We start from the raw sequence: 15,791 nt of genomic DNA, 5'->3' as shown, positions 1-15,791 counted from the left end.
ATCTATGAAGGGGTAATGCTTGCCTTCTGTAAGGTTGTAACCTTCAGGAAAAACAAAATAAATATATATATCACCCATGCCAAGCCTAGAGCCTAGAGAGAGAGAGAGAGAGAGAGAGAGAGAGAGAGAACACTATATGGACAATGTGTAGTATAGTTTTCTTTGCATTTGATATTCCGTTCGTTTGAAAGCTGTTTTCTATCCTATGTATAGTTTACGTCATCTCCTAAATGTTTAATATCTACTCATTCCAGTTTGTTTAGTTTGAAGACCCTGATATTTGTGAATACGTAGATGGTCAGCCACGACAGTAGGTGGTGTAATAAGACGCTTCGTTATGTAAGCTAAACTGGCTTTTACGCTGTTTCATATTTTTATGAAGCCAAAGCACAGTATTTATTCTGCTGTAAAAATATAGTCCGATTTCAAGCAGTCATCAGACCACAGTATATAGGGTGTGTTTTTCTAAATTAGCTGTCAGTAATGATGGGTCGAGTCATCCAACCCAATATCTTCCTGCTTGGCTTTGTGTCAACTTTCTCTTTGATTTTGGCTTCACATCAAACTGTGGGGTAATTGAGCCTACACAGCGTGTACGTGTTGTCACTGATGAGAAGCTGATTATGAGGTTTATTTGTAAGATGTCATAATATTCGTATTTATTGTCAAATGGTTGATAAAGTTATCAAAAGATAAACGACTTTCTAGATCTATTATAAAGGTTTCAATTCTGTCAAATTTATCAATTTCATTTATGGTATAAATATTTAGTCCAAAATTGAAATTTACACTTTAAAGTGTCCATCCCACAAAGGCAAACACTCGTATACGCGACAAAGCTGCAGAATATTTATACCCGAATGTCTGCTTTACACTCACGTCTCTTTGAACTGTATGGAGTTTACACTGGCACAGTAGCCTGTCCATGGAACCCTCTCCGAGTCTCACCCACATGAATAAGCACGGTGACAGATGAGGGCTGGCCACATATTTCCACGATCTAGTCGTCTGTGTTTTCATCAATTGGGTCATCGATGTTCACGGTGAATTCACTTGGGTACGAAGGAAAAAACCCTGATTTCTTTCAATAACACTTTTTCAGTAATATTAAACAGTACGTTGCCAACTTTGACGAATTAAGATACTAGTGAGTGACAACGAATTCTGATTGATGAGAAATTTGCTTGATTAGGGCAAAGGAACGAGAAATGTATTCCTTTGCGAGATAGCTCCAATCCAATTATCAGCCAGCCTATGAGTTAGGTCGGTGTTTTATATACTTCTATAAAGAATTGTTCACTTATTACCAGTCAACAGTTTTCGCAATGTATTCTTCATCAATTCCCACGATAGCAAAATACCTCCTCGAGAGTCGAATGTACTTACTTAAACTCTGCTGAAATAAACATTCATAAAATCAACGCTTCTACTATTCATAAGTCCACTCCCTAGCTTTTTCATTGTTTTAACAGGGATTCCCGTTAAACAATTCAAAAGTTTACGACAAACGGACAAGAGTCAAATTTATAGCCGGTGAATCGTACTATATGTTTGACCCAACATCATACCGAATGGATGAGGGCGTGAAGTAACGTTGTCATGCAAACGAGTGACGTGGCAAGGCGTAAGTCCTGCCTTGGAAAGTCGGCCTGACGAATGACGTTAGCAGCAGTGTTTAAAAGTTATTTACTGGCACTTTGTCTTTTGTAACCCACCCCCGTAGGTTATAACAGCAAACGTTAAAGTTCACTTGGACTCAGTTTGCCGAGGCTCCCTTGGTAGACGTCCATGGTAGTGATCTTTAGTCGAGTGAAATACGTCGGAGGGAGAGCACCATCACCTGAGTATCTAAGTTGGATAGCTTGTCTGGGACTCATAGATACATATATGGAATGAAACTTTAGTTGCTCTAGTAGTCACTTAGATTTCATTTCACTGCAAGATTCAGGCGACGGATTTCCAACTACGGAAATATGAAGGGTTCACTTGTAGTCAGTGTGGTTTTCACATATCTACTCCAACATTCCCTATGTGAGTTGAACGGGCAAGAAGACAATTTAGGAGTGCATGAGTAAGTATGTTGTAACATTTCAAATATCTTAGAAAAAATGAGCTTTAAGGAGGCGATACTATTTTGGAAGAACAAAGTTTCTAACAGAAGTAATCAAACAGTTTTAATCGAGGTAACGTTAATTCCTGGATTTCTAAAATTATGTTTTTTTACTTATATCAATCGATAGTACGTGTAATCATTGCAATTTCGACATGTGTAGTCAACATTATCGACGCTATTTGTGACATGACAAAGTTCCTCAGTCGAGTAACAGAATGTTTACAGACTCACCAGAGCGAGGAAAAGTCTGGTCATCTGGTCTATGTAACAAACTGATTTTTCACTCACGTCAATTTCGTTGGTTCTATTGACGTCCCGTCAAAATCAAGAGGTGTAGTCCGAGTTCGTATCATAAGAAATGTGGGTCAAAATACGCTTCAACTTGGTCTGAAAAAAATCCCTGTATTATAGACATACTTATAGCCATTTGAACTTTGTCTGTCAGTGTGGCTATATAATTACTGTAACATATGGCCATGGAGATTCATTGAAACCTATCGATATGAGCTTCAGCTGCTAACAAACATAAACTATTTCAAATATAAATTATAATCTTTGACGCAGTCTAAACCTATACTTTGGAACCAACTCGCAAATGATTCCTCTTATCATCATCTTCGTTGTCACCACCACCACCACCACCACCACCACCACCACCACCACCACCGCCACCACCACCCTCCTCCTCACCACCACCACCACCACCACCACCATCGCCCTCCTCTTCCTCCTCCTCCTCCTCCTCCTCCTCATCATCATCATCATCATCATCATCATCATCATCATCATCATCATCATCATCATCATCATCATCATCATCATCATCATCATCATCATCATCGATATTACCCTAACCCACTAACACTATACAATACGGTGGTAATTATGACAACCACTAGCATTGTCACCCTCATTACGTGCGTCAGACTTCATCTTTGGTGAATCTCCGATTACAAAGTAAATGTCGACTTTGGACTTGAGTTTGTTGATACCACATTCACAACTACAATGAATAACCATACTTCTAGTTACTCGTATTCTAGAAATGATCGTCTTCCACGTTTAATAAACGTGTGGGTGCTTTAGAAAAAAATACAGAAATTATCAGGATCGGTGTTAAAGCTTAATGAGTTTTTTCTTGAGTTTCATTATGGAATCTAAATGACACGTGACCCTATCATATCACCATGTCTTTACCTTAAATGTTAGACCCAACTACAGATGTCGGCAATTATGACAGTCCACATATCGGGTGTGTCGGGCGGGACACATTAAAAGTAAAATACTCTAGTAGATCTAAAACGAGCTAGGTACAGGATTATCCACGACGCTCACACCAGGCGCTCACATTCTAAACTCATCAATCGCTTGTTCAATGTTCATGTCAACCAATGCTTTGAGATTTTAGCGATTATTTGACACTTTATACATGTGAGGAATCGTTCTCGTCTTTCGTGTCGGTTGTACAGACGTCAGTGTCAGAAGTTACAGGTTATAACCTGATCATAACTGATCATCTAAGATATAAGATATGTTGAAAATATTTTAACAGATGTTTTTAAACAAAATTGTGTGATTCAGTTCCAAATCTCCATTTTACAGAATTATATTAATATTGCATTTCCCCGCCTTTTATGCTAACTCAGTTATGGTTATTATGAATACTGGTCCACTTAGCGATTAGTAGTTACCAACCAATTCCATTAGAACTCGATTGTAAACTGTGCGTCGTTATCGGAACAATCCATCACCACGACGTCCACGTAAGATTGCATAACACGTTTTATTTGGTAATGAGAATCGATGTACCACTCAGTGTCTGTTTCACTTTACATACAAAGTAAACCATTATAGATATCGCAGACACTCCACCTAACATGCCTAACATGTGATAGTAAATTCATCTGGTTTAGATTTAATTTGCAAACATTAGTTTTTATTACACAAGAAACTGTATGTGATCCGTCGATCATAACTCGGTATCATCGATTATTGCCAAAGAAAGATCTGCCCTACTTTCATAACGAGAAAAACATATATTCATATACATTTGATGTTCATTGATAAACAAAGAAACCAAGCCCAGTCTTTGATATAGAGTATGAAAACCAAACTCTAGTACAGTTTGTCTGTTTTATATGTATTTACGTTTGGATTACACTTTGACCTATTTGTGATAAGTAATACAATCGATTAGCATAGTGTTGTTACGTTAATTAGCATAGTGTTGTTACCTTAATTAGCATAGTGTTGTTACCCTAATTAGCATAGTGTTGTTACCTTAATTAGCATAGTGTTGTTACGTTAATTAGCATAGTGTTGTTACCTTAATTAGCATAGTGTTGTTACCTTAATTAGCATAGTGTTGTTACCTTAATTAGCATAGTGTCGTTACCTTAATTAGCATAGTGTTGTTACCTTAATTAGCATAGTGTTGTTACCTTAATTAGCATAGTGTCGTGACCTTAATTAGTCCTACTTACAGACGGAGTATTAAAGTTGAGACTCGAGTCTGACAATGTGCCTCTCATTTCTCCGTTCATTGTCAGAATCGAGGCACGCACTCAGTCAACAGGCGAATCTATACTTATTGTAACTTGGAAGCTGCGTGTTTAGTAAAGTACGTGCAGGTGCAAAAACAGACAGGACAAGGAAGTCAAATCTGGACTATTGTTAGAGGGAACCTTTGAAATGCGAGTTGCGTATAAGAAAGTCGTACTATATATGCAAATCAATGAAGTGTAGCACATACAGGTCACTTTCTTCCCTCTTACACATCATATTTGTGATAGGCTGAACCCTGCATACTTCAGAGACACTTGAGGCATACTCATGTATCCTGACTCAACAGTTGTGTGATATAACCCTACATTCTTCGGAGACGCTTGAAGTCTATATTTGCATGCCTGCTTGTGAAAAGACATGTGTGAAGAAACTCACTATGTGAACCAAAGTATCATAAATTAAACAATATCATATCACAATTTACTTTAAATTAACTAGAAAATAGTACAACATTGCTGCGTAGTGCATAGTGCAGAATTGGATAGTGCATTCTATACATATGTGAAACTATAAGATAGTTTTGATAAATTATGCATCAAAACTAACGCATATCATATCATGCAGTCACCATCATGTGGCAGATTAGAAGACAAGAAAGATACTGTACACTAGATAGGATGCAAATCAGGCATTGGGACATTGACTGGAAAACATACATGTAGCAAAGAATAAACGCATAAGCAATAAGGGAACAGACATCAGACATGGTAATATAATATATAATTTACTATTACTCAAGGGTGTAAACTAGTTTATGTAAAAGTAGTAACGTATGTAGCGCGTGATCAGAAATAAAGAGGATGAATAGCGTTATAATATGATAACTTTTATATGTCTAGTTCATAATTGGAATACTGTATAGAACGTTTATGACACGTAGATATGTTTTCTGATACTTTTGGTCTGATACATCTGTTTATTTGTGTAAGAAACTACATCAAAATAGCCGTACATTCTAAAGTTTATGTATTACATTCTTGTCCTTAATGTATTGATTCACACCTGTGTTTGGAATAAACGTTCTCTGAGTATGCCACTTGAAGGTAGTAGCACGTTAGTCGTGAACATACTGGTTTACGTAGTAGTAAAAGGCAAGAAAAAACCAAAGATAGCTTTACAATCTAGGAAGTACTGACTTATAATAGAGACAAACTATGAGTCCGATGATGTTAACAGTTGTCAGATTTGATGAAGATGGTGCAGCTATAGACTACTCTTTAAAAAAAATATGTCATATAAAATCCTACAAGGAGCAAAACTTGTAGATAACACTGTCCCTAAAATGAGCAAATCAGCGACTTTGCGAATAACATTTTTCTATGACGATACATTTCACTTTATCTATGGCTGAAACGCTGGTCTCATTTCCGAACACTTGTCGTCTTTTTATATGTCTACGATGATATATCACAGTAATCGTAATAAATTATCACTATATATATATATATATATATATATATATATATATATATATATATATATATATATATATATATATAATTATATTATATATATATATAATTATATATATAATTATATATATATATACATATACATATATATATATATATATATATATATATATAATTCAGGAAGTGTTAGGGTCAAGTGTTGAATGTTAAGTTACACGGCAAACACACACATCCTTGTCTGTACGACATTTCAATCTTTACCGATATACACATAGATAGACAGACTGAGATAAGGACAATAGGCAGGCGGCAGAAGACATATAAACAAACAAAGAGACAAATTGTTACAGGTGAAATATGAGAATAAATGTATTGCTGAAAGCTATCGCTATTATTAAGTGATCCCTTTATAATCACACTCAATCTTGATTGATTATAAACAATGAGCTTGAATTTGAAGTCGATGACCTATGGAAAGGAGCGGTGACCTATAAAATGCCATGTCATGCCTATGCCATGCATGATTCATGTGAAGATAGAGCAGACGATAGATATGACAAGCCTCACTTTATATTCGTTTCTAGTGTATAAATCAATGATTTCGAGGTTACTAGAACCCAGACTATGGAATCTTGCATGACACAGCATTTTAAAAATGTGATAACTCGCCAGAGTCTATTTCTGTTTTACTTTCCATGTATATTCAAACCTCCATACCACTATCCACTACCTTGCAACATCATTCCATTGATATATTATTGACTAGATGGCTAGCTACAAACCTCCATACCACTATCCTATATCTTGCATTATTTCATTGATATATTGATTGGATGGCTAGATACAAACCTCCATACCACTATCCTATATCTTGCATTATTTCATTGATATATTGACTAGATGGCTAGCTACAAACCTCCATACCACTATCCTATATCTTGCATTATTTCATTGATATATTGATTGGATGGCTAGATACAAACCTCCATACCACTATCCTATATCTTACATTATTTCATTGATATATTGATTGGATGGCTAGATACAAACCTCCATACCACTATCCTATATCTTGCATTATTTCATTGATATATAGATTGGATGGCTAGATACAAACCTCCATACCACTATCCTATATCTTGCATTATTTCATTGGTATATTGATTGGATGGCTAGATACAAACCTCATTACCACTATCCTATATCTTGCATTATTTCATTGATATATTGACTAGATGGCTAGCTACAAACCTCCATACCACTATCCTATATCTTGCATTATTTCATTGATATATTGATTGGATGGCTAGATACAAACCTCCATACCACTATCCTATATCTTGCATTATTTCATTGATATATTGATTGGGTGGCTAGATACAAACCTCCATACCACTATCCTATATCTTGCAGTATTTCATTGATATATTGACTAGATGGCTAGCTACAAACCTCCATACCACTATCCTATATCTTGCATTATTTCATTGATATATTGACTAGATGGCTAGCTACAAACCTCCATACCACTATCCTATATCTTGCATTATTTCATTGATATATTGACTAGATGACTAGCTACAAACCTCCATACCACTATCCTATATCTTGCATTATTTCATTGATATATTGATTGGATGGCTAGATACAAACCTCCATACCACTATCCTATACCTTGCATTATTTCATTGATATATTGATTGGATGGCTAGCTACAAACCTCCATACCACTATCTTCTACCTTGCAACATCATTCCATTGATATATTGATTGGATGGCTAGATACAAACCTCCATACCACTATCCTGTACCTTGCATTATTTCATTGATATATTGACTGGACGGCTAGCTACATATCGTGCTACCCTATTCTATATCTTTCCTGATAGCCTGTCAGAGACATCATATCGTAGTTTAACTTCATCACTTTTCTGCACAATTACAAGTCATTACTTTTAGTACGGTTGCTGTTCCTACCAATACCTTATTCATTGGTTACAATAGCGCATGTGCCAGAAGGGCTACAATGTCGAGTAGGGTGTCGTCTGTTTAACTAGTAGTAATCCTAAAGGCACATTTCGACACATGAATCAGCATATGGAAAAGGTAATAATAATTTATGTAAAATTTATGTCTAACATTGAACGAAAGTGGTCAAGTGAACATACAATCAACATAAACTGTACGGTTCATGGAGTTATTTTTACTGCAGTTACTTTTAAACTGTGGTCATTTTCTTGTTATAACTAGATTGCCTATTCCCACTTCATCCATATGGACTCCAGAGATGTTTATAAGCAAGCGAAGAAAACGTACATTGGTCTGGCCTCCTCTATTATAATGTGTGCGGTTATTTCAATTAACATCATTAATGAACGTGTTAACGTTTACAGATAGATACATGTAATTATTTTCACAACACCAAAGTCTGGATGCTCGTGGCCTTGCCGTTAATTAACACGGCGTTATTTGTATAATTTGTATACATAAACTAACTGACTGTGTTGTGATTACACTACTTGTGAAGTTCTACATAATTAAGATTCATTGATCAAATACACTTGGGCTGAAGTGTTAACTTGTACATATTGTAACGTGAAGATTTGTTAATTATCATTGATTGCAATATTTAATTCTGTTGGTGGCAGTATTTCATAAACATAACCGTCATTTGGGTATAAATGTTGACGGCTCTTTAGCTTATATTAATGTAACCCCAGGCAGTGTTTTAGACACCATGTACCAGGTAAATCATAAACTTCTAAGGTGGTAGTATTTGAATTAAAAAATACCGCCAATGGCGTTGCAGCACAACTGTACAGTTTAAAAAAATGTTTATCCATATGCTAGTTCATGCTAACAATAGGTGTTCATTTGCTGAATGACTATCCAGTTGCCTATCCAACCATGTTGCTATCTTTGCGATATTATCGATCATTTGGGTGTTGCTATGGGCGTGGTCATGTTGTTAGATATATTTGCATACATTTTTTAATGTTTTTGTTCACTTGTGTATGTATTCCTGATTATTTCCTGATATTGATAAACGTAATCATTTGGCTGTTGCTATGGGCGTGGTCTTGTTGCTAGGCAAATTTATATATGTTTTGAATGTTTATTCAAATGTCTATTAATCCCTGTTATCTTTGTGAAATACACGACTGTTTTGGCTGTTGCTATGGGCGTGGTCATGGTTGCTAGGTATATTTGCATACACAATTTGAATGTTTACTCACTTGCCTACCAGATGAGGTTGTTATTTGAGCAAAATATACTGCCATTCGGTTGTTGCTAAGGTCGTGGTCATGGTTGCTAGGGCCAATTGTGTCAAAATATTTGGATAAAATCTGCAGAATAACACTTCTAGAAACATGTCACCAAGTTTCAGTCTCAATAACCAATTACTTTTTGAGATATAAATTTTTGACCAAAATTCACATTTTGACACCTACTTTGCATATCACTGATGACCACAGATGCATCCCTTAGATTTCAGCCCAATTTGCTGAGTAGTTTTGGAATGATAGGTTTTTGACCAAAAAGACACATTTTTAGCCCTAATTTGCATATTACCAGGGGAATCATCATGTGACAATTAATTTGCTCACATCTAAGAGTGTTCCCATCAAATCTGCCCAGTAGTTTTGGAGTTTCAGTTTTTTGACCCAAATCCCACATCTCTGATGCAATCATTTTCATTTGAATAATTTCCCAACTAGACACCAGAAGTAACATGACCACCAAATCGCATGGCAATCGGTTCAGCGGTTTTTGACTTTAAGTTGTTTACACACGCACGCACACACACACACACACACACACACACACACACACACACACACACACACAGACAGACAGACAGACAGACAGACAGACAGACAGCCATAAACAGACGGACAGACAGACAGACGTCGGGCGATCCCTATACAACTGAACTGAGGTTCAGTAGTGCTAAAAACCCTCGTCGTAATGCAGTCAAACGCTTTTCACCAAGTCCATAGCTGACGTTAATCAGTGTCGGGCTGAACTCAGTAACCCCCCCCCCCCCTTACTTACTGATGATCGTACTATTAGCTGACGTTAATCAGTGTCGGGCTGAACTCAGTAACCCCCCTTACTTACTGATAATCGTACTACTAGCTGACGTTAATCAGTGTCGGGCTGAACTCAGTAGCCCCCTTACTTACTGATGATCGTACTATTAGCTGACGTTAATCAGTGTCGGGCTGAACTCAGTAACCCCCCTTACTTAATGATGATCGTACTATTAGCTGTTAACAAAATGTATATCTATGGGTCAATGACCAGACAATCAGCGAAATAATTCATTTCAATCGGTGAGACCAAGAGGCGTGTACTATTAGTGACATCACCTTGTTAATCTTAATGTCTTATTTAAAAGCAGATAGTTTCTTATTTAAGTGTTTACTGGAGATTTACATACACGTCGAAGAGACTGTGAAACCGATCATACGAAAGTTAACGAGAGGCCAAGGAAAGGGGCACATTTTGTAGAAACAAAGAAGTATTTCATCAGATGTTATTAGAATTGGTGACAACGCCTCATATAGTGACCTTATGTAAGAATCTTCAACATACACGTTTCAACTAGCACAACGTTAATTGAACTTTAAGTTTTGGGTAAGAAAATGTAATATTTGGAAAAACTTAACTTCTTGGCCTGAAATTTGGTTGGGATGTTGTTTGGGATGTGTTGATATAGGATTGATCCCAGCAGTGATATGCAAATTAGGTCTAAAAAATGTGACTTTAGTATTCATGACATAATGAGCCCATCAATGATATACAAAAACTAGCCTAAAATGTCAATTTTGTAAAAACACCCCAACTCATATATTGAAATCTACTTTGTGAATGGAATGTTTCTGGAAGGGGTTCTTCTGATATTCAAAACATATTCAAGTAGACACATCGAGTGGCCCTGGCAAGTTGAAACCATGACCACACACCTTATATCAACAATCAAATGCAAGTGTAACAATGTTGGGTGGGCAAGTGAATAAACAATGTTATTCAAAAAATGTATGCAACTATGCCAAGTAATAAGACCACGCGCATAGCAACTGTCAAATGTGATATATATTGCAAAGAGAAAATCCGGGATGGATAGGCATGTGGATAAGCATTTAAGATGCATGATCACAGACTTACCTAGCAACAAGACCACATACGCCCATAGCCATTTATTGTACAGGATATGACTGTGTATGTTTCATAAAGGTGAATACTATCTATCTATGCCACACCCATAACAACAGCGAAATGATGGTGTATATGGCAAATATAACAATAGGGATTATTATGCAAATAGATAAATAGTCAAAGAAATGACATATACCCATTTACTTAAAATATCCACATTGGAACACTAAAAACTGGGTGGGTAACAACAAAGATTAATTGATATGGGGATAAACATTTTACAAAAAAATATCACAAAGTTAACAGTTGTTCTACAGTGCCATTGGCGCTATCTTATTTATATGTGCTAACATTTAATAGAACAAGTAGATTAAGAAAGATTACTGAGTGATTTAGGGTACCGTTTTTTAATGTATTCTACTGTGCAACATAAAGTTTGGTATTTAGTAGTTTGAAATTTGTAGTTCTCTCTCATTCACGATTCATATAGTGTACGTTAAATCTGTTGCCAAAGTAGTTATGACAGAATAGTAAATTCATCTTTGTTTCAGTTACATACACAAGTTTTTTACAGACATATTCGAACAAAACACTTGTCCTTCTTCAGTGTCTATATGGATCTGGCAGAATGAAGAATGACAACTGATTTGTTCCAAACATGTCTGTTTCACAATGAATAGTGAACATGGGAGAAGAGAACTTGTATATGAATGTTAGTGCTTCCACGATGAAAGTGTTTCAGTTAGTTACTATTGAGATAGCATATATGTAACATTATGAAATTTACTGCTTCAACGAGTCAGAGTCTGAAACTAGTGAAGTGTCATGCCTATCAACTAGCACCCACCCCAACTAGTAAGAAGACTGATTGGGGCTATAGGACACAACGTGTCTTACTTCTACGAGTGCAAAAAAAGATGTTGTTAATATGTCGGGTAACTGATGCAAATCTACTGACATTTTTGAATTATTGCTTGATCATTGCTATTTGATGAAAGTTTGTGTACGTCTCAATGTCTTACTCAAGAAAGTCAAACAAAAGTTAAGTTGAGTAGGAATAGACATGTACGTACAAGGTACAAGGAAATTATGTTTATGGGCAAGGAATGGAAAGTAGGTAAAGGAAATGACGTGTACGTACTAAGAATAGATGAGTAAGTACAGTGAATGGACGTGTACGTATAGGGAAACTTAAGAAAGCGTGTGTACAAAGAATATTAATGTACTAGTACGTTTAAAGAATGGAAGTGCACATACAAAGAATGGACGCGTACGTACAGAGAATGGTCGAGTACGTACAGGGAATGGAAATGAACGTATAGGGAAAGTTAAGGAAGTGTATGTACACGGAATTTGCTAGTAGTACAAAGAATAGAAGTATGCGTACAGGGAGTGGAAGTGTGTGTACAAAAAATGAACATGTACTTACAAGCAATGTACGAGTACATAAGGGAATGGACGTGTACGTTGTAGCTTAGTTAAGAACACTTTCAGGAGGCAAGAGACAGATGAGTGATACATCAGAGCACTGGGATATGTTAACTTACGACATTAATGATTTATGACAGTAAGATGACATATTGAATGATATAAAACTATGTGATACGCATTGTTGTCATAGCAATAATTATGACCTTGTCTGACCAAAAGGTCATGTCAGGTCATTAACTATTGAACTCTGACGTTCAATCCCTAATGTATCTGCAGATCTGGACTATCTGAATAATCTAGGTACTGTATATCACAAGATACAAGAATCCCATCCTAGTAGAATGCTGATGTAACAATTGTCATTTGACCCTAGACCTAGCAAGTGGCACGTTTATCATTTAGCCATATTTCATAAGTCCGGAGTCATCAGCCAGCAACGTTCTGTCATGAAATATATATATTTAGACCTACGATAAAATTTATGATTTTCCCATTTCTTTCCGTTTACGAGCTTTGTATTTATTTTACCAGATGACTTTTTATGTAGTGGGATGCCTCTGCCAAACATTCCCACGGATTTATTTACGATGTATGACAAATTGTAGATGACGCTGTGCCTTCAGGCCTGTTTTATGATTTTTTTGGACAGACACTGTTATTTCAAATTACTACTCGTTCTGTTGAGATATAGTCCGAATAGTTTATGAGATTATCTTGTCCACTTGGTGGGCCAGCTGACAGAATGGAATAAACTAGTAGTATTTAGTGTCTGCCACAGGGGTTTTCTCATAAAGCCTTACGCGAAATCTGAACACATATTCAGTGTAGTAGAAATTCTTTACAAGACTTCTATGTGAGGGAAAAAACGGGATGTGAAATATATATTATTGACAAATTTGTTCCTTTCATCAGTCATTTAGCAATTTTGCGGTGGCTTCTTCATTGTATGTGGTCTAGCTACCAAACATTGTTATCGTTACATATACATTAGCAATAGTTGCCTACCTCCCAGGTTCATCTAATATATCCATTGTGGGTTTAGGTTACTAGAGATTGTCTTTTCACCTGGAAATTAAAATAGAACGAGATAAATTGTCAATTAATTACATGTCACATTCTTTTGTGCAAACGTCTCGAGATCCAGGGGTCCATGACGACTGTCTTTATCTTTCTTTTTTTAATTTCAGGGACAAATGTGTATGTATGCCTATGGCAATCATGTTTAGAAACTAACTCTTTGCATGGCCATGATCAACTCCACGATGTCGTAAACTGTGTATGTATATTTATCCAAACCCCACAATGTCGTTTTGCCAAACGGGAATGGTCTCTTTGCAACCAGATATAATAAAGACAAATTAATGAAATAATTATTTTATTTTCAGGAGAAATGGAGGATTTCGGCATCGAAGGAAGAGATCAGGTAATAAATAATATATATTTAATCCTAAATATTCAGATCAGGAAAAGACACACGATAACTTCTGTATCGCGAACTGTCAATGTCGACTTAGCTACAAATATTGATTATATTTTGACCTGGAACGAAGCTTTCTCAATTATCATATAGTCAACAAGTATGGTCATAATGTGAGGCCTAATAAAGAAATTTGTGTGGTTCCGGTTACACTTAATTTTAGAAAAGGTAGGGTAGGTAGATATTTAATTTAATTTTTAGATATTTTGTTCATGTGTGAGTGGAGTGTCTAGTGCAGGTTTTTCATTGTTTTCCAATGGTTTCTGTGTTGTTTATTTCTTCTTATCATATGTACAGCCATTACAGATTGGAAGAACAATTTATATTGTCTTATTTAGTTGATTTCAGTTTCCGCATCAACTATTTCTGGCCACACTTCACAATGTTCGCGATTTTATTTTTTTTTCTCTCGAATACGTGACAAAAAGTTTAGGAGCAGCAGTAGGTGGGTCGGGTAACCGGCCCCAACGAAATTTGTTCTAGGCCTGATGTGGAACGATGTTTTTCTACTTAAACAGTGATGGAGGCTGAGATATTAACTAGGACAGCTGTTGCGAATAGTGTTATTTGTTACAAGAGAAGCGTTTTTAGAAAGAGTGAAACACCTCAGTTATGTCCACGATCTCACCAAGCAAATCATTTGCCCCTGATCACTCCCCTCGGAATTCTAAGAACGTTGACATCTAGCATCTAGTATAAGTTATAGACAATTTTCCTTTATTGATATACATATACATAAACGTGTACAGTTGTTACGCGATTATTAATTTGAAACAGCCCACAGTTTGCCGTACCTAGTCGATTAAAGATTCCAATATCTCTGTTTCGCATTTTATAAGCTTAAGCCAGAAAAAGAGCTGTTCAACGGGCCGCATTTCAATTTTTTGGGTGTTGGGCAATATATCCTCATACAGGCTTCACATGTCGGTAAAATGCGTGTTGGACTACTGTGCATATTATGTTTCAGAATTACTTAAGGGTCTTTAGTTTCTGAATATTACATGTGACCATATATATTTGAGTCATATGCAATTCCAAATTATATATAATCTTGTGCAGTGGTTTACTTGACTCTGATGATGCATATAGTTAGGTGAATTGAAATCAAACTAACACAACCAATGCACACTAAATGAATGAGCACAATTTGCGACAAAGGAAAGGGGCCTTACAAGTAATTCGGCAATCAAAATTCTGATAGTCTAAGAGGGGGGACTTGAAATGTTTTGCTCTTTATTTGTGATTTTTTGGAAACAAATTAAACAGAAGTCATTTACCAAGAGCACATCCGCAAAATATCTTTAAGCTTTGCCACAAAAAAATACACTTCATAGCCAGATAATACGTACTGCATAGCATGCCGTTTCTTGGAGATGCCTGGACCGATTTTTTTTCAAACTTGGTACAGGGGCAACATACTATGGCATACATATGCACATCAATTTGTTTTATGATACAATTCAATACGGCCGCCTAGCAGCCATTTTGTTTGCGAATTTTCCCTGTCCAAAGCCATAACTCAGACATGCGTGAATAGATCTCATTCAAAGTTGCTATTAGGACAGTGTTATGTAACATACAAGTGCATATTCATTGTTATTGTGGTACGATCCAATATGGCTGCCTGGCA

At 36.2% G+C, this 15,791-nt stretch overlaps 1 protein-coding gene across 1 annotated transcript in view; it reads left to right on the top strand.

Annotated features, from left to right (window-relative positions):
* The first annotated feature begins 1,785 nt into the window (after nt 1–1,785).
* Nucleotides 1,786–15,791, top strand: part of LOC144435945 (kielin/chordin-like protein) — a 55,991-nt gene continuing 41,985 nt past the window's right edge. Inside the window, exons 1-2 of the mRNA XM_078124589.1 lie at nt 1,786–2,071; nt 14,070–14,107. Of these exons, the coding sequence (XP_077980715.1) occupies nt 1,974–2,071; nt 14,070–14,107 (136 nt within the window). The 5' untranslated portion in view covers nt 1,786–1,973. The remainder of the gene's footprint in view (nt 2,072–14,069; nt 14,108–15,791) is intronic.

The sequence above is a fragment of the Glandiceps talaboti genome, chromosome 1 (assembly GCF_964340395.1).
Source record: "Glandiceps talaboti chromosome 1, keGlaTala1.1, whole genome shotgun sequence".
Classification (NCBI taxonomy): Eukaryota; Metazoa; Hemichordata; class Enteropneusta; family Spengelidae; genus Glandiceps; species Glandiceps talaboti.
Note: the sequence above shows the minus strand (reverse complement) of the source record. Positions and strands in the feature narration are given on the sequence as shown.